The 24,916-nt window shown below is 36.5% G+C and overlaps 1 protein-coding gene across 1 annotated transcript in view; it reads right to left on the reverse strand.

The window, feature by feature from the left end:
* Nucleotides 1–2,786: 2,786 nt before the first annotated feature.
* LOC309417815 (cadherin-10) overlaps nucleotides 2,787–24,916 on the reverse strand; it is a gene marked incomplete at both ends in the record, with an annotated part of 62,244 nt that continues 40,114 nt past the window's right edge. Inside the window, 7 exons of the mRNA XM_082015381.1 lie at nucleotides 2,787–3,280; nucleotides 4,151–4,402; nucleotides 6,347–6,455; nucleotides 16,250–16,371; nucleotides 18,629–18,765; nucleotides 20,832–21,085; nucleotides 23,986–24,173. Coding sequence (XP_081871507.1) covers nucleotides 2,787–3,280; nucleotides 4,151–4,402; nucleotides 6,347–6,455; nucleotides 16,250–16,371; nucleotides 18,629–18,765; nucleotides 20,832–21,085; nucleotides 23,986–24,173 — 1,556 coding nt within the window. The remainder of the gene's footprint in view (nucleotides 3,281–4,150; nucleotides 4,403–6,346; nucleotides 6,456–16,249; nucleotides 16,372–18,628; nucleotides 18,766–20,831; nucleotides 21,086–23,985; nucleotides 24,174–24,916) is intronic.

Below are 24,916 nucleotides of genomic sequence, written 5' to 3' on the forward strand. Positions count from 1 at the left end.
CAGTTTCTAAAATACAGTAGATATGACAATACCTTATGACTGCCTGAATGCTTTTTTATGATTTCTCTGCAGAAGTGACTGTATGTTCCTATGCCCACTTTCACTAGGATGAGGTATTTGTACACTAAAATGGTATATATTTGTACAGTGAAATGCTATTTGCCCAGTAACATCCATAGTGCTGAAACAGATTTTTTTTTCCCCTTTTCCTAAAATTTACTGGGAAATAAAACTGCCAAGTATATGGCAAGGGGTAAAGCGAATTTTTATTTATACTATTTATAAAATAATTTTAGTAGTATGTTTATATATTGTTATATACTTCCGCCATATATACTACTATTTTATTTAATTATGCATACAGGATTGAATTTTAAATATTACATTCAGATTCTACTGAACAATTATAAAATAACTTCCTTAAATGTAGTGATGGACAAATATTTCCACATAATTATTATTCAGAAATAAATACTGTATCTCCCCAAATAATCGTCTTATTTGACATTTGCTGATACATTTAAGGAGTGAAGGAGCTGTGTGTGTTTGTTTTTTTCTTTCTGGAAACAAAACAGAGATTCTTACTGAGTTATATGTAAAAATGCTGGCTGGGCCTGTTTAACCAAAATTTTTTTTTTAACAAAGAGGTAAAAACTGGCTGTATTACAGCCTATTTTACCTTCTGTCCTAAAACGTACTCAGTTAAATATGTAGAGTGTTATGGATCTCAATGTTGCTGCAGACAGCAAACAGTATTGGAAGAGTGCATTTTGGCTATTTATGTATTTAATGGATGAATTTTGTTTGGTTGGTTTTCCTATTACATGCTGTTGAAGGACAAATGGATATTAGGAAGGAATTAAAAAATAGGTCCCTTTCCCTAGACAATAGATAAAGATCAACTGTTTGTATGGCCTGTAAGACTTCTACAAAGCTTTGTAATGCTGATTATCTTAAGATGTTTCTTAGTATTCTCAGTAATATTTTCTATTAAGGAATATAAAAATTCCTTAATTAATGAAAGTATTATTGAGTGAAATGAAGAAAAATCCATAATTTTCACAGTTTCTTAATAGATCAAATAGTTTAACTTGATATTAAGTCAATAAAAATTTGGTCTCCATTGCACCAGAATAGCTTGCATAATGGCATTGTATTCAGCTTTCAACTTCATTGCTTTTAATCACTCCATTAAGGAGAAGACATAGCTGATCAAATAAGAATGCAGCATTGCATTTTTCAAAGGACTAATATATTTTCAGTATCTGTTGGTTTTATGCCAGGAAGAAGCTAAGAGAGACAGAGGAGAGATTATCCTTCAGATGTATTTCTTCCACAATAAATAAGTAAATAAAGACCCTATGACGTCCTGCTTTTTTCAGCTCAGCAACGTTTCAAAATTGTAGTGCTTGTTTACTAAATAGATCTGTGTAATCTAAAGGTTGAAAGAAAAAAAAAATCTTAAAATGCCTTGGGATACCTACTTTGTCTTGTGATAGCTGAGGTATGATTTATGTTTCAGCTGGCTAGTTGCTGAGGTTTCTTTTTACTAGACTTTTCCAAGCTATCAGAAAACTCAGTGTGTCGGGTGGGGGTGTGCTAGTTTAGTTTTACTGGCACTTTTTTCACCTTCAGCCTGACGGCTCTAAAGGAGATTAGGTTACCCTCAGATGGTTGCAATCCAACACACAGTGGATCATCACCAAACAATTTGTCTTTAGAAAAAGATGGTGCTTAAAAATGATTGTTTAAACAAATTTTTACACTTTATCCATTGCAGTTACAGATCACCTCTGAAGGTGTAATTATGATTCAAAATGGAGAACTATAGAACAACTAAATTCATTTTTTTGAACTAATTCTTTGTGTTTGGATGGACTAGTTGTACTAGCATGTTTTTAGAATAAGGTAATTCATGTTGAGACAAAATTGTAGTTCATCTTTCTAGAATAGAATATCATTAGTTCAGCTCAAAAATAAAGCAAAATTTCTCTCAAACATGACAACAATAGCACTTTTGAGCAGGCAAATAGATCTATAACTTGATCCTCTCCCTGTAAGCACAAGCACTTCAGACTGTGTTAAATGTATGGAGAATACTGCAACATAGAATTACTAGCAGTTGGCTGTACTGTCATTGGAGAAATTTCATGTTCTCTTCAAGCCTGGAACTGATGGCCAGAACAGGCAGGCAAGCATCAACATAGTTGTAAAAACTGGTTTATTTCTTAAAAATAAATACAAAAATATAAATATAAAACATTGGAAGATAGAATTTGATGAAATGAAGTTGCACAAACTTTTTTTTTAAACCAGCTGCATATTACACTTATTAACACCACGTGTATATTTTGTATTAATTTTAATGTACAGAACAGGACATACTGGATTTTTTCTTCTTTGCCATCTTAAAAGCTGCACTTGCAAGGATAGGACATGTACCTAACAGAAGCGGCTTGTACATGAGATTGCTTAAGGGATTATCACCCTGTTCAAATTTCTGAAGGTAAGATATTGTTTATTTTATTTACTAAAATGGACAACACTGAATTTCCATAGCTTTGGCTCTTGGAAGGTGATTAAATAAAATGCTGTATATATTCCAAGTGGCATCCTACTAGAAAGAATGAATGACATTAATGAAGAAATTTAAAACAAATTTTAAAAGGAAACCATTGTGCTGAGTGGCAGGAAAATTTTCCTGAATGTTAAATACTGTTGAGTGCAGAAGATGTCCGTAAAATTACTTCCGCTCAAAGGAAACAAAAAATGTCGCCTACTATAGGTTAAGAAGTGTCTTTGTCACTTTCTCCTCCACCATACATTTCAGCTAGCTTATTAAACCGAGGGCCCCATTCTCGGAGGTAATCATAGTTTTGGTCTCCTTCAGTAGTACCCGACTCTAAGGAGCTCAAGGATTCAGCTATTGAATCATTTCCTTCATAGGCATAGGTTGCAAGTGAGTCATACGGCGGTGCAGAAGGATCAGTATCATGCTCTTTTAGCCTTTGGTTAATGAAATCTCGGACATCTGTGTTATCTGGTGCTGAAGGAGTCCTCCGCGGTACAAATAACGTTTCAGGGATAATGTCTCGTCGAAGCTTCTTATCTTCGATAGCTGCAGGATTCCTCAGTGTGCCAATATCAAAGGCTTGGGTGTCTTCCTCTCCACCGCCTTCATCATTGTAACTCACAATGTTGTCTCTGATGTCCTCTTTGGAGAGGATCAAAGGCTCCTTCTTCCGTTGCCTCTTCAGAGCAGCAAACAGCACCACTATAACTTAGAGAGAGAAAAAAGAATGGGTAAAAATCTCTACTTAACAATTTCTTAGTAGCAAATCCACCAGGTACAAGAGCTTTATTTCAGCTCATTCATTTCAACAATTCATTTCTGTCTGATAAATGGATAAACATCTCTATATGTATTACAGTGGCACAGTAAGGTCTATATCAAAATATGTTATTTTGGACACACATTGTGTACTTTGCTTTACAGAACCATGAGCTTGTCTACATGCTCCTTCTGTAACTTCAATGAGTTTCAAAATAGATAGGTCTATTCTGAAGATCTTGTCCCTTTTTTAAGCTGAAAGTATACTGTAAAAACTGGTTTTGAAGTGAATTATAGGTCATTAAATGATATTCTGAAAATTGCAAAATGAAGGTGCTACAAAATTTTTTTTCTTTTTTTTATTACAGCACAGAAACCTCTGGATAGACAGTGCTTTAATATAGTAAAATTACTATTTACTGGCATGTTCTGTGTGAAATATATACTGCATGTTGACTTTAGATAGTTATTAAAATAAAAAAGATACATTCCCTCAAAAAAAAATTAAAAAGAAAGACTTGAAAGGGATTTTAGATTATGCTGTTCCTCCCCTCTGATCTTTTTTTTTACAACTTCACGAAAGAAGAAAAATGAGCTTCTAGTTGCACACTGATAGTTTTAACATTCTTCGACTTGAATTCTTATTTGCAATGTCCAATTCCCAGACATATTGCCTTTTTTTGTTTTGTTTTAAGTTGCAGTTAAATTCTTCTTGCAAAACCCATGATCATTTATTTTACCAACCTGCATAGTTTTGTAAAATGAGTCAGGCCTGAAGCATTTGTTCGTGGAGAGGAAAGGCGCATTTCTTTTTCTTACCCAGCAGGATAATGATGCAGAGGAGAATGGCAACCAGTGCCCCTGTGCTGAGGCCGGCAGGGAGGAGCAAGGCCTCAGCGCTGCAGGACTGCATGTTCCCCCGGCTGTCGCAGGCACACACTCGAATGGTCAGCGTGCCCGTGCTGCTCTGGATCGGGTAGTCGTTGTCTGATATCACGACTGGTAGAAGGTAAGTACTTATTTCATGTCGACTAAAGCCGTTCCTTCTTGTCAAAATTCTGGCAGTGTTATCTAGATTGATTGAAATATACTGTTGTAGGATATACGAAAATAAAATGTATCATTCATACTACGTGCAAACCATCATATTTTACATTGCTGGTAGCATTTTAAAACTGTTCCTGGTATCATAGAGATATCTCTCTTTTTCTAACAACATTCCCATTTGATCAGAAAGCTATTTATAATCTTTTATGTACATCTGGCCTGCTCCTCTGTGCCTCTGCACCACCTCCGAGTGTGATTTGAAAAGAGGATTTCTCAAAGCTTAAAATGTTTTATAGATTAATGCATGTAGTGCATGACACAGTTCCAGTTCAGGGCTGAAGCCCTGAAATGAAGTGGCCAACTGAGAAAAAATAACCTTCCACTTCATGCTGTTCAACAAGCACTCTGTTCTGAAAGATTCTTTCTATGCATCTTCTGTGACGACACCCACGGGAATGCTATCTGTAAACTCAGTATGACATTTTCGACACCAAAACACTTTCAGCATACTGTAGAAAAGTGAATTATGTACCTTAGCACACGGAGTAGATTTTTTGCGGTAAAAATTGTCTTAGGAATTCAGAAAATGTGAAAGACGGTAGGAATTCCTGCACAGTTCGGAGAAGTGAATTTACTAATCTTTATTTGTAGCAGACAAATCTTAGTTGTACGCACTATACTTCAGCTCAAAAGCTGTTCACTGGGTGGCCAGAGGGAAGGAAAGGAAGGGAAGGAATGAATAACAGAGAGACTATTTCTTCTATTGTTAGGCCACGACACTAGTGTGAGCCAGCACTAGAGTTGCTAACTTTTTAGTCCAAAAGAGAGAAACTATAGATTTAGTCTCCATTAGAAGAAAAATTTAATTTGCATCATACTTGTGGATCTCTTGAGTTCAGTGGTTAGCTATCCTGTCAGCCAACTTTAGGCTGAATTAAAAGAACCCATGTGCAAAAAGAAAGAAAATTACAGAGAGAAAAGAAATAGCAAGATCCATACCTCTATACACTCAGGATCTAGTCACCAGGATACAATCTCTGTATAAAACATTAAACTATGTATTTTTTGCATAGTTTCCATGATGTGAAACACAAAGTTTTCCTTTACTGCATCCCTTCATTAGTTTTAGGTATTTGTATGCTATTTGTTGTCACTAAACAAGAAAAACTATGTGTCTGACAGATCTTCAAATACCTCTGCTGATGGGGATTTTATAAGTTATCCAAACAATTTTATTTCAATTCTTCACTTTCCCTACTATTAGATTTTTTTTCTCCTGTTGTTTGCAGCCTAATACTTCCTGAAATCTTCATCAGGAAAAGAAGATTATTCCCATTGACTTTATGCTTTTAACACATTTGAAGGTTGATACCATGTCCCCCCTCATTTATTTCTTCTGTAATCTAGAGTCCTCTCAGTTAGTCATACTGAAAATGAAGGTCAAAATGGGTGCATAGTCCCGTTCCCCCAACAGAATTCTCTGAAAATTTTCTCTGATGAAGAAAGATTGACAAATGATCAAAATAAAAGCCGAACTGGCTATGTGATCAGAACCATTATTTTCATTAATGGTCACAAAGAAGCAAAACCAGAAGACCAGGGGAATCAAAATTATGTTACAGAAGGCTAAAGTGAAAAACCTGAACTTGTCAGCTGAAGCCATTTTTGAAATCTTTTTTTTCTCTTTCAGTCAAGGATTTCATTTGACTACTCACCCCAAACCAATGCTTTTACTGATTCTCTCTATAATTTATCACATTTTTGTCATGCTAACTTTTGCCTCCCTTACGCAGATAAAAAGCGTAGAAGTCCTAATCCAAAAACATTTAAGTAAAATGATTGTTCTTGCTAGCAGCAGCTTTAACAGCTTCTCTGCATATTGATAGACATCAAAAGCAAATATATTTCAGGAATGTATGCCAGACAGCAAAGTTAAAACTCCTTCCCTGGAACAGGCATGAATTTTACCTTCATTATCCTGAACAGTGAAGTTAGGGTTAACAGCAGCTAAACTGAAGAAAAATTTTTGTCCACCAAGAGGGTCATCTTTGTCTACTGCACTTATGGTTTGAATAAGCTGCAGGAAAAAAGCAAGCAAACAAACAACAAAAAAACCAAATACACCTTTTTGATACAGCTGTCTGATTACTTTAAGAAGACTAGAAGTGTTAAGACAACTTCATATTCAAACTACATAGATATTGGTTTAATCTGTGGAACATATTAACCGAATGAATGTTAAAGAAGAGTATCATATAAGGTTTTCCAACAAGAGCATCCATACAGGTTTATGTGGTGGTACATGTACATGTACCTGTATAAAATGGCCAGATTCTACCTCGGTCCTCCACTATTTCTTCTTTGCAATACATATTTATATATTTTTGTAACTACATAGAGGACAAATCTTGTCAAAAATATTTTTATCTGTAGCTTAGTTCATTTTTATTCTTCATCTCTGATCCATCATTTTAATTTCAAATCAACACCTAAGACAGGAATTCAGAGGATGCTTTATATTTTTGTGATAAAAACGGTATTTTATCCAATAGATGTTTCTGATAGGGAAGTTAAAGTTTCAAATTAAATTTCAAAATAAAAACATTTGTTTCTAAAAAATGATTTTTATATTTATTAATATAGCAAAATACACCAGTAAGATTCCCGAGATGAAAAATGCCAGTTAGATTACATATATATTTGAACTCTTTTAAAACATTTGAGCATACTCTACAGATGCTCCACCTCAGAATGGGATGAGAATCTGGTGTCACAATTCTCCGAGTAAGCTGCATCGGGTCAGTGCAATACTTGGATTGAGTGCTTTCTGCAATGTCTACAAAAATGTTTGGGTATTTAGGGGGGAAGTAATGGCAAGCCTTTTATCAACATTTGTTTATCTGTCAGGTAAATGAATGTGTGGCTTTTTTCACTGAAGTTTCTATGCCTAAGGGTGGCAAAATGTCATTTCCCAAACAAAATACAATTTTTGATATATTTATTGCTTTATTTCAGAATTTTTTTTTAATACCATAGCAATAAAAACTGAATTTATGGTTGAATTCTTGTGCATGCATGCATGAATGTTGTTTAGCTTCCAAAAATAGGTTGATCTTTAGCCTAGACCATTTTTATTCTTAATTTCTGCTCCATCATTTTAAATTGCATTTTTTTTTCTATCGTGGAATTACATTTAATTTTTGACACTACTTCTTCCCTATGGCATACTTGTTAAACCCTGTTTGTTTTTCCTTTTCCAATTCTTCCAAATACAGCCATTTCTCTTCATATCACAGCTTTTGTCAGGATTTATCATCTTTAGCATCAATAATTACAGCATACAATGTTTGCCTTAACAAATGTATGAATAACTCCCAACTTTTCTCTTGTCCGTCCAGAATACAGCAACAAATTTCTTCATGAGGCAATTGATTTCTTTCATTACAGCAGCTTGTCTGCTTTCTCAACTGGAGTTTTGTCTTTCTCTATTTTTTTTTCCTCACACAAACCTCCAATGACTTACTAGATAAACAAAACAGATAATACAAGCATAGAATATTATTTTTTTTAAAGTATGGACATTTTAATTATTTAGTGAGTAATTAGCAAATAAATCTTTAGATATTTTTGCAAAAGTAAGTCAAGACAACACTAGTCCATTTTACTTCACAATTGGAGACCACGAATGCAGTCAGTTATTGGTGTTAAGCTGATGAAAATGAACACCTCCACTGGTGAGTGACCATACTCATAGTTTAAAAGGAGTATGTAGACTTTTTTACAGACTAAGATCTTTTATGGTTTACAGGGATTATTAACCTGCTACAGCACGCTGACTAATGTCCTGTAGCAGAGCAACAGACAGCAAGAAAAGATCTCCTATTAATACCCCTACCCATTATTTGTTGTAGCAATTTAAGTTCTCTGGGAACTTCTCTGTTCAAATACTGATCATGTTTAACCTTATGGAACATTTTGCAAGCAAATTCAGCTAATTTGCTTACTTTAGGGATTAAAAAACCCCACTCGCTTGTGGTATTTTTGTTGCAAGCATCATTTAGATATTAAAATGTAAGGATAATTTAAAAATGCGAGCAAACATTTGGCTGACTAAATATTATGCAGTTTCAAGTTACTTGCTGATACATTTCTTAAAAAAGGCAAAGTTTTAAGGATGATCTTGGTGAAACTGTTTAGATACATTGTCACATTTACAGCACCTCTAAGTTAAATTGTGAAATACATCACAAACAAAAGCATTATTGGCTTTGCTATTCTCAATTAGAACCTAAACTTTTAATTTTTTTTTTTTTTGGCAAATGAGGATATTACTGAAAATTCACACTGGAAGTACATTATCAGCTCCTTTTCAAATGAGGCCACCTACACATTCCAATAGAGCAAGCACTCATCATCTCCTGTGTGAACCTGGAACGTTCTTGCAGTATCACTGGTGCACTCAAGTTCCTTCTGTATGTCACCACAAGGAACATGCTATTCACCCAATTGGGAGCTCAGTGTGGATGAAATTTATTTAGAGTTGGCCTTTGGAAGGAGCAGCATCTTCCTGTTAACTTTTTGAAGCATTGCATGATGTCTTGTGCTCTTTCAAGGCCTATATGTGAAGCACTTCAGACAACACATGGACATAACATACAAATGAGCAAGGGGGAAAGCTGATTCCTCCAGCAATGCTGGGAAGCAATAAAAGTACAGATGTAAGCCACAGTCAACGATATAAATTGTTTTGGTGATTTCTTTCCTTGCCTACTCCATCTCTCTTGCAATTATAGCAGCATCACAGGTTTGGATTTCCTAAATAGGACATATTTGACTTCCTGATTGCTGTCTTGAGCAAAAAGAGTTATCATAACCTCTGTTTGAGAACAGGTTGAGGTCTGGAATGACTCACAGCTGCATTCCTTTTTTTTTTTCTGGTCAAAGTAGCTCTGTTGTACTTGTTTCCTCCATGCTCCTTTATTTCATCAGTTGTGATCAAAATGAAGGTGAGGAGACACTGAGGATCCCAGTGTGGCACAGGGAATTTTGCTTTCACAATTTTTTCAGACTATCCATTTGGACGCTAATGGTTCTACCTCTTCTCCAAGACTTGTCTGATCACGACTTGGGTTGGAGTCAGACCTTTCTATCCCATAGTATTTGTATCGGACAGTTCTTTGAGTTTGACTCTTCCTTTTGTTCCTTAGTGCAAGCAATTGCAACATGTGACAGAAATGGTTTCCTAAGACTGATACACTATATTATCCTCTGGACTTTCAGTGTGTTGTGCTTGCTCCTCCATGTCTTGCCCTTCCAGCATTCCAGTCTCAGCCATCTTGGGGCACCTTATGAATCTCATGAAAGTGGGTCTTTGTTTGCTCAAATTTTTAATTATGTTCACAAACCTAACCACTTTAAGCAGACTGTACCATTGTCTGACAGGTAAATCCAATGACTAAAATTTTTATCCAGTTGTTATCCAGTTGTTTGCGGACACAGAACTGACAGGAGTAATTAAGATTGTAACTAACCGTGAGAGCTGTATTGCATGAGTTTTCCCTTTTGCCCAGTTGCTCGGCAGCCACTTGTAATACTATCTGTGTTTTAAAAAACCTGGACTCATTCTTGAAGCTTGAAGGACTGATACATATAAGCCTTCAATATACTAGTTTTTAGCCATCTCTTGCTTGACTCTGAACGTCTAGGCAGTAATTGATAACTGGGTAACTACTTAGAGTGTCTTTAATATATGCAAATCCAATATATGCAAATCCAATATATGCAAATCCAAAAAAAGAAACATTTCTTACTGGGTATATCTCTTTATTTGCAATCATCATGTACCATAGCAGTCTTTTCTCTTTCTCAGTGGCTTTCAAATATAAACCTACAATTGAGAGGAGCTGAAATGGTAGGGAGTAAACTCTGCCTTATAGGTCATCTACCACCCAGTGTTACATTCTAAATATAAACGATGGGTATTGCAGAATATCTGCTACTCTTAATGTACATTTTTGTTATTTCTTAGTAAAACTGAATAATACTGAATCATTAAAGGTTGTAGTCCTCAGCTTCTTAAATTTGTCTATGCCATTTTGTACTCTGTTTTTTAAAAATATAATTAAACAAGCAGCAGTAACTATCCAGGAAAGAAGCACTTAAGTCTTATAAGAAAATCCTGGTTAGTTATAAGGGATCCTTTGAAGGAGGAAGTAAATATGATTAACTTCTACTATCCCCCTGCCCTTCTGTGAGAAACTGATTTAACAAACCAGATCTTTAGAAGGAAAATGACAGACTACCAGGAAATAGCTATTTGTCTGAAGAAGTTTACAAGTTACCAATACTATTCCAGAAACAGAAATTTGGGAAGTCTTTTGTTTCCCTGGAATTGTCATAAAATTATTCTTCATAGCCTTTATAGCTAGAGCAGCTATGTTGGTAATTGTACTGACACAAAATAGTAGTAATAATCTAAAGAGGTACTTACATGATGTAACATGTACCAGTATGTATATGATACCTGTACAAGCTTATTTAAGGTTGGAGTTTTGATGAGAGGGAAGCCTAGTTAGTATTCCATTGCTCCAGGCAGCGTGTTCAAACACGTAAGTTAGTGTTATTCCTTCTTTGTTCTGTTTGACTCCCATGGGACAGGGCAAGGGGACTGCTTTTGGTTTACATTAAAAAACCAAGCAGAAGTTGAAAGCATTATATTGGATGTTTCCATACTATTTCCTGATGACATTGGTAACTATGTTAATGTGATATATCCTTTTTTACACATGGTTTCATACAACACACTATATATTTGCTTTTAAATTCTGTACAAAGAACAGAAAGTATAATGCGTTATTAAGAAAAAAACCCACAACTATTAAGAAACCCTGTATTGATTTGCATTACAAAAACTTTCCCTTGCCAGAGTAAAACAAAATGAAACTTTGAGAGTTTTTGTAAAAAGGCAAGAAAAAAATTCTGATACTACCAAAAACACTGGAAGATATAAGATCTATGGAAATATGCTGAAGGAACTAAAGTAAGAATAAAACACTAAAGATGGAAGAGGAAAAAAAAATATCAATAAATTGACCACAAATTGTAATACGACAAAAGAAAAGAGGGAGATGCAAAAACCAAAGATAAAATAACATTTCATGATCAAAGCATATAAGAAAGTTCTATAAAAACATCTAAAAAATAGGAGGGAAAATTGAATGCTAGAAAATGAAACCGCAAGGAATTTAGTTTTTCAATAGATATTTTAGTTATTTTTTCAAGAAAATGAATGATGATTAGAAAGACACCTGGTGAAAATAATAAGGAAATTGCTGGAAATACAAAGATACCAAAAGCCATGTTTAAGCAAGGCTATGGTGGGAAAAACATCCCTGATAAATTTCTTTATGTGGATCAAATGAGTTGATAAGGAGAGGAGCAACATAAAAAGAATTGCTTCAAGAAACCTAGTGTGTTTATACAATCTATGCTGAATGAATAGATATGAAAAAGAAAAAAAGAGGATAAATCATTCATATTTTAAAATGTCTTTTAAAGAGAATCCATGGTGAGCTAAACCAATTTACATAACGCTGGGCCATGTGAAAAGCGAATGAGCATGTATAGATTTGTATAGGAAGATGCTGGGATCTACAGGTCAGGCAGTCTCACCTCTGTACCAGACAACATCATGGAGCAAATCCTCCTGGACAATATGCTAAGGCACATGGAAAATAGGGAGGTGATTGGTGACACCCAATGTAGCTTAACCAAGAGCAAATTGCGCCTGAAAAATTTGGTGGCCTTCTACAATGGGGTTACAGCATTGGTGGGTAAGGAAAGAGCAACTGACGTCATCTACCTGGACTTGTGCAAAGCATTTGACACTGTCCCGCACGACATCCTTGTCTCTAAATTGGAGAGAAATGGATTTGATGGATGAACCACTCAGTGGATAAGGAATTGGCTGGATGGTCGCACTCAAAGGGTTGCGTTCAACAGGGACCAGGGATGAGTGGCGTTCCTCAGGGGTCTGTATTGGGACAGTGCTGTTTAGCATCTTTCTCGGCGACATGGGCAGTGAGATTCAGTGCACTCTCAGCAGGTTTGCTGATGACACCAAGCTGTGTGGTATGGTTGACATGCTGGAAGGAAGTGATGCCATCCAGAGGGACCTTGACAGGCTTGAGAGATGGGCCCATGAGAACCTCATGAAGTCAACAAGGCCAAGTGCAGGGTCCTGTACATGGGTTGGGGCAATCCCAAGTACAAATACAGGCTGGGCAGAGAACGGATCGAGAGCAGCCCTGAGAGGATGGACTTGGGGATGTTGGTCAATAAGCTCAACATGACTCAGCAATGTCTGCTTGCAGCTCAGAAAGCCAACCAATATTCTGGGCTGCATCCAAAGAAGCATGACAAGCACGTAGAGGAAGGTGATTGTCTCCCTCTACTCCACTGTTGTGAGATCCCACCTGGAGTATTGCATTCAGCTCTGAGGCCACCAACATAAGGACATGGACCTGTTGGAGCGAGTCCAGAGGAAGGCCATGAAGACGATCAGAGGACTGGAGCACCTCTCCAATGAGGACAGGCTGAGAGAGTTGGGGTTGTTCAGCCTGGAGAAGGCTCTGGGGACACCTTATAGCAGGCTTCCAGTACCTAATGAGGGCCTACAAGAAAGCTGGAGGGGGATATTTTACAAGGGAATGTAGTGATAGGACAAGGGGTAATGGCTTTAAACTGAAGGAGGGCAGATTTCAATTAGAAAAGAAAAGAAATTTTTCACAATGAAGGTGGTGAGGCACTGGAACATGTTGCCCAGAGGGGTGGTAGATGCCCCATCCCTGGAAGTGTTCAAGGCTGCATGGATGGGGCTTTGAAGAACCTGGTCTAGTGGAAAATGTCCCTGCCCATGGAACAAGATGATCTTTAAGGTCCCTTCCAACCCAAACCATTCTATGATTCTATGATTTGGTAAAATGAAGACTAATAACAGCAAGATTGAAACAAGCATGCCTGGAGATCCAAACAGATGGAAACACAATTTTCCTTATTATTTTTGGGGATTTGAAAACTGCAGGGAACCATGTTGTTTACTTACTTCCTACCTATGGCTCAGGCAGGTAGTCCTTCAGAGAAAGTACACAGTATTTGAAAGGACCAGAACCCCACTCGGCACCCATGACGGTATATGTCTGCTAACACAAGTCCTATGTGATTTGGCATATATTTATCATGCAGTATTTTTAAATTTTATGTATATAACCCCCCATACACACATGTATCTATGTATTACAATGACCAGACTAGGAGAAGATAGTGAATGGCCAAAGGGAAACAAAAAAAACCTAAGCAGTTTCCCATTTAAACATGACAATATACTTGTGTCAGGTGCAGGTGCGGAGGGGTGGCCTGTGGGGCTGCCCCTGCGCGGCGGGGCCGCGGCTGTCCGGTGCCGGGCGCGGCCGGTCCCAGCCGGCTCCGGCGGCCCCAGCGCAGGGCCCAGCTGAGCCCTTCAGCCCCGGGCGGGCGCCGCGGGGAAAGCCTGGGGCAGAAAGGGCACAACGCTGCCCGGCAGCCAGGGCTGAGGGAAAGGCTGTGAGAAACAGCCCCGCCAGCCCCGAGGGGAGAGCGGGAGGAGGGCAGGGGCTGCTCCGGGCGCCCCGGCAGAGACGCCCCCGCGGCCCCGGGAGAGGCCCCGGCGGGGCGGGCGTTTCCCGGCAGCCCTGGAGGGGACCCCATGCTGCAGCGTATTTATCCTGTAGGACTGGAGCTCATGGGGAACACCCGCACCGGAGCAGGGAAAAGTATAATGAAGGAGCAGCAGAAAAGAGGTAAAGGAGTCAGGAAGGAAGGGGTGAAGGTGAACCTAGGAAGAACGGGGGATGGAGGGAAGGTGTTCTTTTGGGAAGAAAAAGGGAAAAAAATTTTTAACTGACAGTAAATTAAATTAATTTTCTCCAAGTTGAGTCCATTTTGCCAGTGATGGTGATTGATATGTGATCTCCCTGTCTGTATCTCAGCCCATTTTCTTTTTCACCGTATTTGCTCCTCTGCCCCGTTGCGCAGGGAGGGGGGGGCAGGGTGGGCACCTGGCTGCTGTCCAAGATCAGCTCATGCCTTTTCTTTTGGCAGGTCATTTACAAAGGGAGAACAAAGGCCCCTCTTCTGATCGTTACTGTAGGGATAGTTAATATGTAGAAAAATTATGCTCAGCTTCCATGTAAAATCACTCTAAAGTAGGACTGACTTCTGCTTTATACACTGATTCCTGTCGTTTACATTAGAGGATCTTCGGAGGCTGGCTGCTGAGCTGCCAGACGTGTGGCAGCTGGGAGCTGACAAAACCAGTGGGAATCCATCAGATGCGCAGCTCCTGGCTTTTCTCACCTGGGGTTGGAGGACAGCTGAACTTCTTCATGTACAGGGCTGCAGCAGTGCGAGCATTTCGCTCCTTTCTTCGCCTCAACTCCTACTGAATCAGCCTTGTACAGCTCACATGAATGCCTGTGTCCCCTTTGTGCCATCACACAAAGACAGTCCTCATTTTGGGGCAGGTCAAAAGAACAACCACCATCAAAATGGCATTCTGCCAGAGGTGCTGCTTGTTTGTAGCTTGGAGCTTTTTGGAACAGGGTATTCCCATTGTTGGGAAGGTCACAGTATGATCTGACATCAGCAGTAATAGTAATCAGGAAAAGAATCACAGGTCCTTTGAGTCACTCAGACTCCAAAAATCATGTTTCAGAAAAAATACTACCCCCCCTTTCTCTTGCTATATATATGCATATATGTGTATATATATGTATATACACATCCATATATATTATATAGTGTGTGTTTCTATCTATGTGTGTGTATATGTACATATATATTTTTATAGATACTTCTATGTAAATTAAGTAAAGGGAAATTTTAAGGGAAAACAAAAAAACCTGGAAAACTATAATATTCCTTAAGACATTTGTCAGTAGGAAATAGGAAATATTTAAATGAAGACCACAATTTGTGACTGGTAAAGTATCATAATAGTTTCAGTGATCTAATGAAAGATTTAAATTTGATCATGGATCAAACATAATTATGAAAACCTGAAAGGAAAGAAAAATAGCATAAATGTGGGAGGAACCAAACTTAAAGAACCATGTTCAGTATGGATTGATTAGATTCAATCTCTCAGGACAGACTGAATTCCAAAATAATAAGTCTTAGTTATGATCTACCAGTAAGCAAGAAGAATATAATTACATTCAGATAGATTATTCATGTTATCCTGCATTGCATTTTTTTCTCTTCCTCTGAATTGTTTTCTTTAAATAATCCTTTGCAACTCAGATTTTTTTTTTAAAATGCTTTTATTTATAGCCCTTTTAGTAAACTTGGCACTTTTTTCTGATAAAGGAAACTCTGTTGAGCTCTATAACGATTTAAATAAACATTTATGGACATGTATTTATTTAGCTTCTCATTTATTAGTCATAAATGATTAGTGTGGTTTTTTCCAACTTTTTAACTGACAACCTTTTCTGAATTTAAATAGAAAAGCAGTGTAATGCAGAAATAACTATTATATTTACTTTTAAATTATACTGACCTCAACATTCTAGATATCTCAGAAGAATAGAGTTCCTCAAAATGTGTTTACATGAAAATATAACTGTTCTATTAAATATTTCTTGTATCCTCTATAGTTAGTAACCTGGACAGAACGGATTCTAAAACCACAAACCAGTAAGATTTACGGATTAATGCATTTAGATTTTTTTTACCCATGATTTACATGATTTCTCCCAAGCAACAAGCAAGAACATTCTACAATTGAGAGCCATAGCAAAACTGAACAGTTTAAAGTGTTTATCAAAGGCATACCTGTCCAGCTCTTGCATTTTCACAGACGAAAGTATCGTAGAATACAGCAAACTGTGGAGCATTGTCATTAACATCTAAAATTCTTACGTAGACAGGAACACGAGTGGTATCTTTGGGGTTGTCTGACAGGAGAAGAGAGAATAAGAAGGAGTTTATTTTCCTACTAAAAGTTTTCTGATTTCTTTCAAATTTCATGGGCAATATACATGCAAGATTAGGTAGGAAACTGGTCAAAATTTAGTGTACAAACTGACACCAGGTGTCAAAATAAGGAGATACTTTGTCTAGAGTAAAAAAATAAATTATAGTATTGGTACCTAGTAAGCAATTAAGCTTTTACATGAAAATAAGGGCTGCAACACTATGCAAATATAGTGTCTGAAAAGTAGGACCATTACTATAATGACAAATTTAATTATTTAGTGTGCTCAAGAGTATTATTCAGCTGTAAGGTTTTGATTTTTAAATTTAAAATTATTTGATATCTGTTTTGTTTTACACAGAAAAGACATTTTTGACTTTGTACATACATATTCTGAAGATTTTTCAAGCCTGACTTTCCTCTCTTGTGCCTTAATAAACAGAGAGAAACTCCAACAAAGCCAATTAAAATATCCGCCCCTCTCCCCCCCATCTGGTAAAGACTTGATTAGAATCAGAGTTTTTATGTTTAAATTGCCTTTAAAAATATGAAGGTAGTTTTTCAGACCTTAGGTTAAGAAACAAGAATAGTAACCTCTCCCTTGCCAAATGCCAAAACCCTAGTATTATTTAGAATGCCCTCTCATTATTATAGGTTAATTCAGGAATACCAGTGTCGGTGTTCCCACTTGCTGATCTAGTTGCCCTACCAAGAATCTGAAATAATGCCTGGGAGTAAAACAATACAGCCATTTCTTGGCATTCTGGTAGCTAAATACTATGTGATTTTGCAACTTTAATGGAATGGGATAAGTAACAATAGAAGTGATTCAAAAATACTGATTTTTTTGTTCCTTTTAAGCTGGTTCAAATAGAAAACATTTAGGAATAGCTGGCATTAAATTCACTTGTTTTTAATAGCACCTTTGCTAAAGAGTGTGATGTGGATCTTTTTGACATCCTGAATTGTTTAAAATGGAAGATTTAGAGCTCTCTTTTTCATAGCCTTTTGCATTTTTGTACTAACTTTCCCAATGAGTTCTATTCCTGACTGCTTTCCCATTGTGTCATGCTCCACAGGTAATATTTTTAAGGATTTAAAGACCTAAATCTTCTTCTTCACTTCTTTCTCCAAAACTAACGTACCTCTTTGGAGAATGCTAGCTACTCCAACAAGGTCCGGAATGTACATTTGCTCAAAGTATGCTGACGAGGAAATGAGTTTACAACTATGATAAAAACATACAAGGATACTAAGATTTTTCATTATATAAATACTTCTGAAAAGCATTCTTACAACATGGGACAGCACTGTGAAGGACTGTAAGCTCAGGACCATGCATCAAAATGGAAAAAAAAAAGGTTTAAAGAAAAAATGTACAGCTACCAGGTGTGCTCAATACAACCAGCCTATTGCTCTGGACTACAGAAATGGGAACAGGCAGGCTAAGAATGGTTAATTGGCTGGGCATGATGTTCCGTTTAGGACTCTGCAGTGTAGTTCTTGCCAGCCATGCTTCACTGCTGATCAGCAATTTTTTCTTTTTTTTTTTTGTCTGATGTAGAATTAACCCTAAAAATACAGTGTATTTGAAAGCAAGTTTTCCTCACTAGCTGTTTTCAAACATCAGAACTTTGTTCCTTAGAAAATTTCCTGTGGGGCTATTAGAGTTAGTCTCAATAATGTAACAGGTTTACGAGGACGTCTTCTTTTGTCTTTGTAGTTTTAATGTGAAAATTACTACAGAGAGCTGATTTAAATAGTCAAAGAAATGCTACAGCTTAGGGATCAAATTTGACTTGGCTTGTAAGTGTATTGATTCCAAGAGCTGTAGGTGTACATACCATAGGAAAGAAGAATGAAATTATCTCTAAGGAAGTGAAGGAAACGATAGAGGCAAAAACATAGATTACCATCCTGATCTCTGCTACTTTAACAGCAAAATCATGTCATTGTCCTCAGAGAAAAGGAAGAAAACAGAATTACTCCAGTGTTTTTATTTAATTGGGTAACATTTCAGAAGTAAGTCGGACTTTACAGGTCAGTGGTGGAAGTAGGTGAGGAAAAAAACAATAAAGAGACAGCTGCTGTTAGCGACCTCCAGTTCACTTTCCCAGAACATCTAATATAGAAAGGGGTGGGGTGGGAAGGAGGGGAAGTTTTTTCCTCATGAAGTCACAGCTGTAACTTTGCAGGCTAAGGAAAACTGAAAGGAAAAGGAGACCAAATTGGCTTACTGATCTCAGCTGCTATAATGCTAAGGTTGTGCCATTGTGATATCTCACGGTCAAGCGGCTTAGAAGTATAGATGGACCCGTTTCCAGAATGAATGTTAAATAGCCTGTCAAGGTCAGTGTGACGATCCAGAGAAAACCTAAATATGATAAAGAAAGAAAAAGTATTGTCAAAATGATAGGAAATGGAAGAAAGCATGTGTTTCACAACAAGTCAACATAGCTTTTAGGTTTTACATGTTACATTACAAAAGGTTAGTTTTGAGAGGACATACATTAAGTTATATAAATGCTTATGAAAATTCTCAAGGTTAGTTCCATAGAATGAGGAACAAAAATGTCAAGAATTTCATAAACAGGATATAATCGTGTAACACTTGGTCATCTGAGCTTTTATAGACATATATGGGAATCATGAAAAATAAGTCAGAATTTCAATTTAACAATTAAAGAATTGTTTTAATCCTGAAAGGAGAATTGTCATTGACGTACTATTCTTTCAGACTGTGACTGACAGGTAACTTACGAGCTTTTCAAAAGTATTGTTATAAGCTCTGCTTCTACATTTAGGATATATTAATTTACTAGAGATCAGGTTAAAAAAAAATCTATAAAAATAAGATCACTATTATGAGTGATCTAAACAGTTCATCAAGTGTATCTGTTTTTACTTACTGTACTTAACAAAATTGAGCAAAAAGAAAAAATGCTGTAATATGAAAATAATGTCTATAACATTTCAATTGGTTTGCTCACTCCACCACACACAATACATAAATATGTAAAACAAACAAACAAAACCCCAACAAACAAGGTGACAGCAAAATGAATACAAAAACAAAACAAAAGGGTATTGCAACAGCCAAAAAAGACTGCTGAAAGTGCAGGAAATACTTGCTCAAATTATTTTTTTTAATACTAGGCGACTATAATAACTGTTAGAATTAAACAAAACCCTGCTATTTTTCAGAGAAATTATATTTAAGACTATACAGCTTATATGATACTCCGTATATGGAAGGAGTTTTAATGAGGAAAAGACCTTATTTTAACAGTACTCTAGCTAACAGTTTTTCAATAGGCAATTATCGCTTCTCTAGCTAAAAAGATCTATTCCACATTGTTTCATTAAAAATTCTATATCATTTGATAATAGCCATGAGATAAGCACACACTTTTACCCTTTTATTTTCTTTATATAAAATAATCTTTAGGTTGTTATTCTGTAAATAATAGTGATGAGGGAAATGCCTGCCACAGTTCTTCAATTCATCAAGTTGTGTTAGAAACAAAATGAGCGAAAGCTTCAAGTTTGTTCTTTTTCCAGTCATGATTAAGAATATAACCACTAAAATTGTCAATTGTCTCATGCAATTAGAGTAGATAAAGATGCAATGCTAAGTTATGTATATATTCTTCAATTTTAGAGGCTTGGTGTTGTCTCCTATCTTTTCCATACACACAGATAACCATAGGAGAAAATTAGATTCGGTTTAATTTCCTAATCCAGTTTTACCACTTGGGCCTCTTTAAGAAGTATGTGGCAATTAACTTCAAAGTCAGCAAATAAGGTTCTTTTGATGGGGTGTTTCTACCTGTTTCTTAAAGCTTATGCATGACAGAAAAACAAAATAGTTTCCTACATTCAGCTAGATTCTATGAAGCATGTAGCATCTAGTAGTATACACAGAAAAGATTTTAAAAGATACTAATCTTTCAATGTCTGATTTATTGGCATATTTGAGCACACACAAAGATAATTTTATCCTGTATAGCAATCACTCTGGCAAGCCTACAAAGCAGTAGGCAACAACCAGAGCAGATGAGGTCAGCACTAGGACGAACCATAGGAAGCATTAGAAAACTCTATACCCTTCCTGGGCCATAGACAGTTTTGGCACTTTTTCCCAGTGTCAAGCAAGAGGTAGTCCTGAAGAGCCTATTTGAAATCAGTGTGCAATTTTACAACTTTTCTGAGATTTGAAGTACTAGAAAACATTTCATGTGACTCTTGTGTGCAAGTCAATGGCGGTTGTTTAGATGGTTATGGATAGCATCATTCTCAATTCTGTCTATCTCTGGGACACTAAGAAATGACAGAAAAAAATCCTTCCTGTGCACAACATCTATGTGAAAATTCAAGTTATATTACTATTTCTCTTAATTTTTTTAGTAAAGGATGTGTTTACAGAGACTGTAGTATTACCTTATTGGACTTGAGGCTGAATCAGGATCCCGTGCCATTACCGTTCCTATTATTGTCCCCAATTCAATATCTTCATGCACCTCAAAAAGGTAAGAAGATCTGCTGAAGACAGGAGGTTCATCTACATCTTCTACAGAGATTTTCACAATAGTTGTGTCTTTGAAAGGCCCAAGATAATAAAACCGTGGATCCACATGGGTATTCTCAGCTTCTACTTTTAAGGTATAAAGTCGTCTTGTCTCATAGTCGAGTGGCTAAAAATGAAGATGATGATAAGGTTATTAAATTACATTACATATTGACAGATGTTGACCTATATACATAAAGGAAACTGAAGTGGACTCAAGCCTTATCAGACCTTGCCCTGTGTTGGGGGAACCCCAATACAGTACAATTTTTCCACAGCATAGGGATCACTTTCTCTAGTAAGAAATTTTCATTGTTTTTAGAGGAAGTTTCTCTTCCTAAATATTATCTGAATTATCAATGACAAAAAGATTTCCAGTGCAAATTTACCAATTTTTTACTGAATTTTGCAGCTGTTTCACAAGAGTATGGATTTGAAACAGTCAATCATATAATCATTTAAAATACTTGAAATACAGACTTTAAATACTGACATTTCAGAACAAGGTACTTAATACTAATATTTCTCAGGAAATACTATAACATCTTGGTTACTCAAAATGGCCTGAGTATATCCTTATTGTCAAACAGATGTAGCTGGTCTTAAATATCAGGGATGTTTTAGGTTTCTTTTAAGGACAGTGTGTGTCAAAGTTCTCTATATCCAGAGAAACGGTAAGCGCTTAATCCTGTTCCTTTTCATTTCATTTAATGAATACAACATCAGAGGGTTTTTTTGTTTTTTTTTTTTCAAAATAAATTTGACATTTTTGTCAGTAGTTCCTTATTAAAATGGAAGGAGGAAAGGTTCAGGGTTATAATTAGAAACCATTTTGGATAGAAAGGAACCTCTATTCCTTCAAATTTTTCTAACTGTCATAAATGAAAAGTGTTAGCTAATTAATGATACTGAGGAAATGAGCAAGCTCAGAATCTACTTTTCTGACACAAAGAAGACTTCATTAATTCCCTCAAAATCTCAGGGAGATATCAAACTGGTGGGTTTCATTCATCAAAATGGGTGGTAGAATACTTGTTTTTTCTGCCTAACTGCTTTTAAATACAAGTTAGTGCTCATGGCAGATGACAGAGTGACAGCCTAGAGATTTAAATATTCTGTTTAAGAGCAGAAAGATACGGTCCAGTGAAAGAATGAGTTTCCCCACTGCCCAAAACTTGTTTTAAAAAAGTAGTTAGCGCAGAAGGGAGAATACTTATTAATATAATTGAGAAATGCAACACAGCACTGCTATTTAAGCTAGATCTGAGACTACTGGTGTGTCTATGAAGTGCAGCATGCTGCTGTTAAGGGATGCTGGCTTCAAGCCTAGAAACAAAGAAGCCCTATTAGTCCTTCTTTATCCTAATTAACTGGCTTAATTTGCCAGAAGGTGCTCCATGAAGATGTAGTTAACTTGTTACTAGTACATTCACATCCAGTTTGGACGTCTCTTCAGGCTATGCTGCAAAACACGAATATAAAATGTGTGGATTATACAGGTATTCCAACATATCAACAGTAATGAACAAAACTGTTGCCCAAATATGTGAAAGTGTGGCAAAGCAATTATATTGTCTGTGAGAACTTGTATAGAAAAACTTGTATAGAAAAAGTTCTTTTGCAGCAGGTATTAAATTCAGACTTAGTAACTTAAGGGCTCAGTAAAGGAACACCAGCTATTTGTAGTTGTTCACCATTGAAAACAGAATGACAACCAATGTGGCTAAATAATAAAAAATAAAGAATATTTTCATAAATGAAAAAACTAAGCATGTCTTCTTCCTTGCTAGTTAATGCTGTTTGCACTATCCAAATAAGCCACTTATTTATCAGTATGAGAAATCATCCTGAAAATTGTAAAATGTATCAGATTGCTAATGACAAAATGAGAAGATCTTTGTTCATTAGCATTTATTGGTGACATTTTTGGAGCTGCTGTGTTATATCTTATGAATTTTTTATGCTTGATCCAGTTATTAGACTGTTTTCTCAAAAATGTATTGATTTAATATAATAGTCTGTGTGAAAAATCTGAAGCAAGCAAGAAAGGATAACTCAAGAGAAGCCTTCACAAACTTCTAGGAGAAGGAAAAATATCAGGTCCCAAACTTTGTATTTTCATGCCTTCCCAGGTAAACTACAATGCAAACTATAAACATAGAAGAACATAGAGATTAGAAAGGAACATATTTCGATCTTTGCAGAACTTATCTTTTCCTTGGTTACCATTAACAAGAGATGTGGAGATAAATTTTATAGCAGTGTTTAATTTGTTATTCTGTGCTTAAGAGGATGTGTTTTTAAAGCTAATATAAACAGTGCTTTATGTTAGAAATACTGCCTGAACTCTTTAGAAACACATCTCAAAATCCCAAAGAAAAGGACTGAGGGCCTTCTGGCAGGGAAATTGTTGAGGAGCAGGAGAATGGTATTTCTAAGTGTGAGATCTACACTTCTGAAAGTGCTCTGACATACAAGACTAAGGGCAGAACTAAAGCAAGGTCTGAATCAGGGACACCATCATTATTCACTGCTCCCATGTTAACCAGCTGATGTGTTGGAAACAGCAACAAAACAGTGTAGCTTGTGACTCAGCTTCCGCAAGTGCATTTGTGTTCTGGCATACATTGGTCACCTAAGTTGATGAGAACCTCCTAGATAAATGTCTCTCAGTAGTGAATGAACTGCATATTGCTTGCTGAAGAAAATAGGTTACATGAATACTAAAGAAGTCTGTATTTGAAATCACAGAGATAATTAGTACTAACACATTGGGGATGGTCCATTTTTTACATACTTCACTGGAAATAATGCTTTAAACCTATGCTGCATCTCAGATACTGTTACCACCTATTATTTCCAGTTCATCTTGAAAGGAAATGGTACCATTCAGTCACTGATGGGGGATGCTTGCACGTGTTAGGCAGTTAGAGCATGTCATCACATGATCTAAGCACTTTTTTCCAATGAACATTTGTGGCATAACATTGACACCAAAATCATGTAGTGAATGTTGTTAATAAACACCTTTCGCACAGTTATGATGCCTTCCTGTGTGTCCTTCTGTGTCACGATATCAAACATATCTGTTCCATCGCCATCTATAATTCTGTACTCTACTTCTGCATTTTTTCCAGTGTCTGCATCTGTGGCTTTGACGCTGCCAATGGGTGTCCCGACTGGGGAGGACTCGGGAATGCGGAGGTGGATGGTACCTGTCAAAGAGACAAAGAGCCACTCAGGAGCCCCACGAGCCATTACACATGCATTAAGTAACACTGTGTTACACAATAGCTAATTACATATTCGTGTGTACCTTTTATTCTAGAGAACTTGCCATTTAATACTGGGAGAATGGGAGAAATATGAGGCAGAGAACTACGCAGGGGAAAACTTTAGGTAAAAGATTAAAAAAAAAATTGTAGAAAAACAAAATCATAGAAAAATAGGACAGAAAAGGACCTCCATTCTCCTATCCCAAAGAAGAATCAATTATGTCCATACTTTTCTTGTCTATAGCATTCCTGAAACATCACCCGAAAGACTGCTTTCTGTTCTTTGCAGGCTTCACTCTGCTTTTTTGCCCTTAAAATCTAAGGCAAATCTTTTGGGATATATTTTACATCTATTTTATCATGGAAGCAATACAAAGAAGAGAATCTCCTGACTTCACTGGCCAATTCTAAGCAGCAGATTGACATTCCAGCTTTCAAAATTTAGATAGTAAGTTACAATATTAAATAAATTTGAATGACATCTTAATGCAGGGATAGCTTTTTGAAAATCCACAAGCAGGAGGTGTGCCTATACTTGTTAAAGCAGTTAATTCATATTTAGGATATTGGACATGGCAATTTTGGTTTTGTGCTAGTTTTCCTAACTCAGTTGTATCCTTTTATTGTGGTGTCTTATAGCTGATAAAAAACATAGGAATAAAGCTGTCATCATTCAGACATGC

Source organism: Phaethon aethereus (assembly GCF_964289735.1).
Source record: "Phaethon aethereus genome assembly, chromosome: 2".
Lineage (NCBI taxonomy): Eukaryota > Metazoa > Chordata > Aves > Phaethontiformes > Phaethontidae > Phaethon > Phaethon aethereus.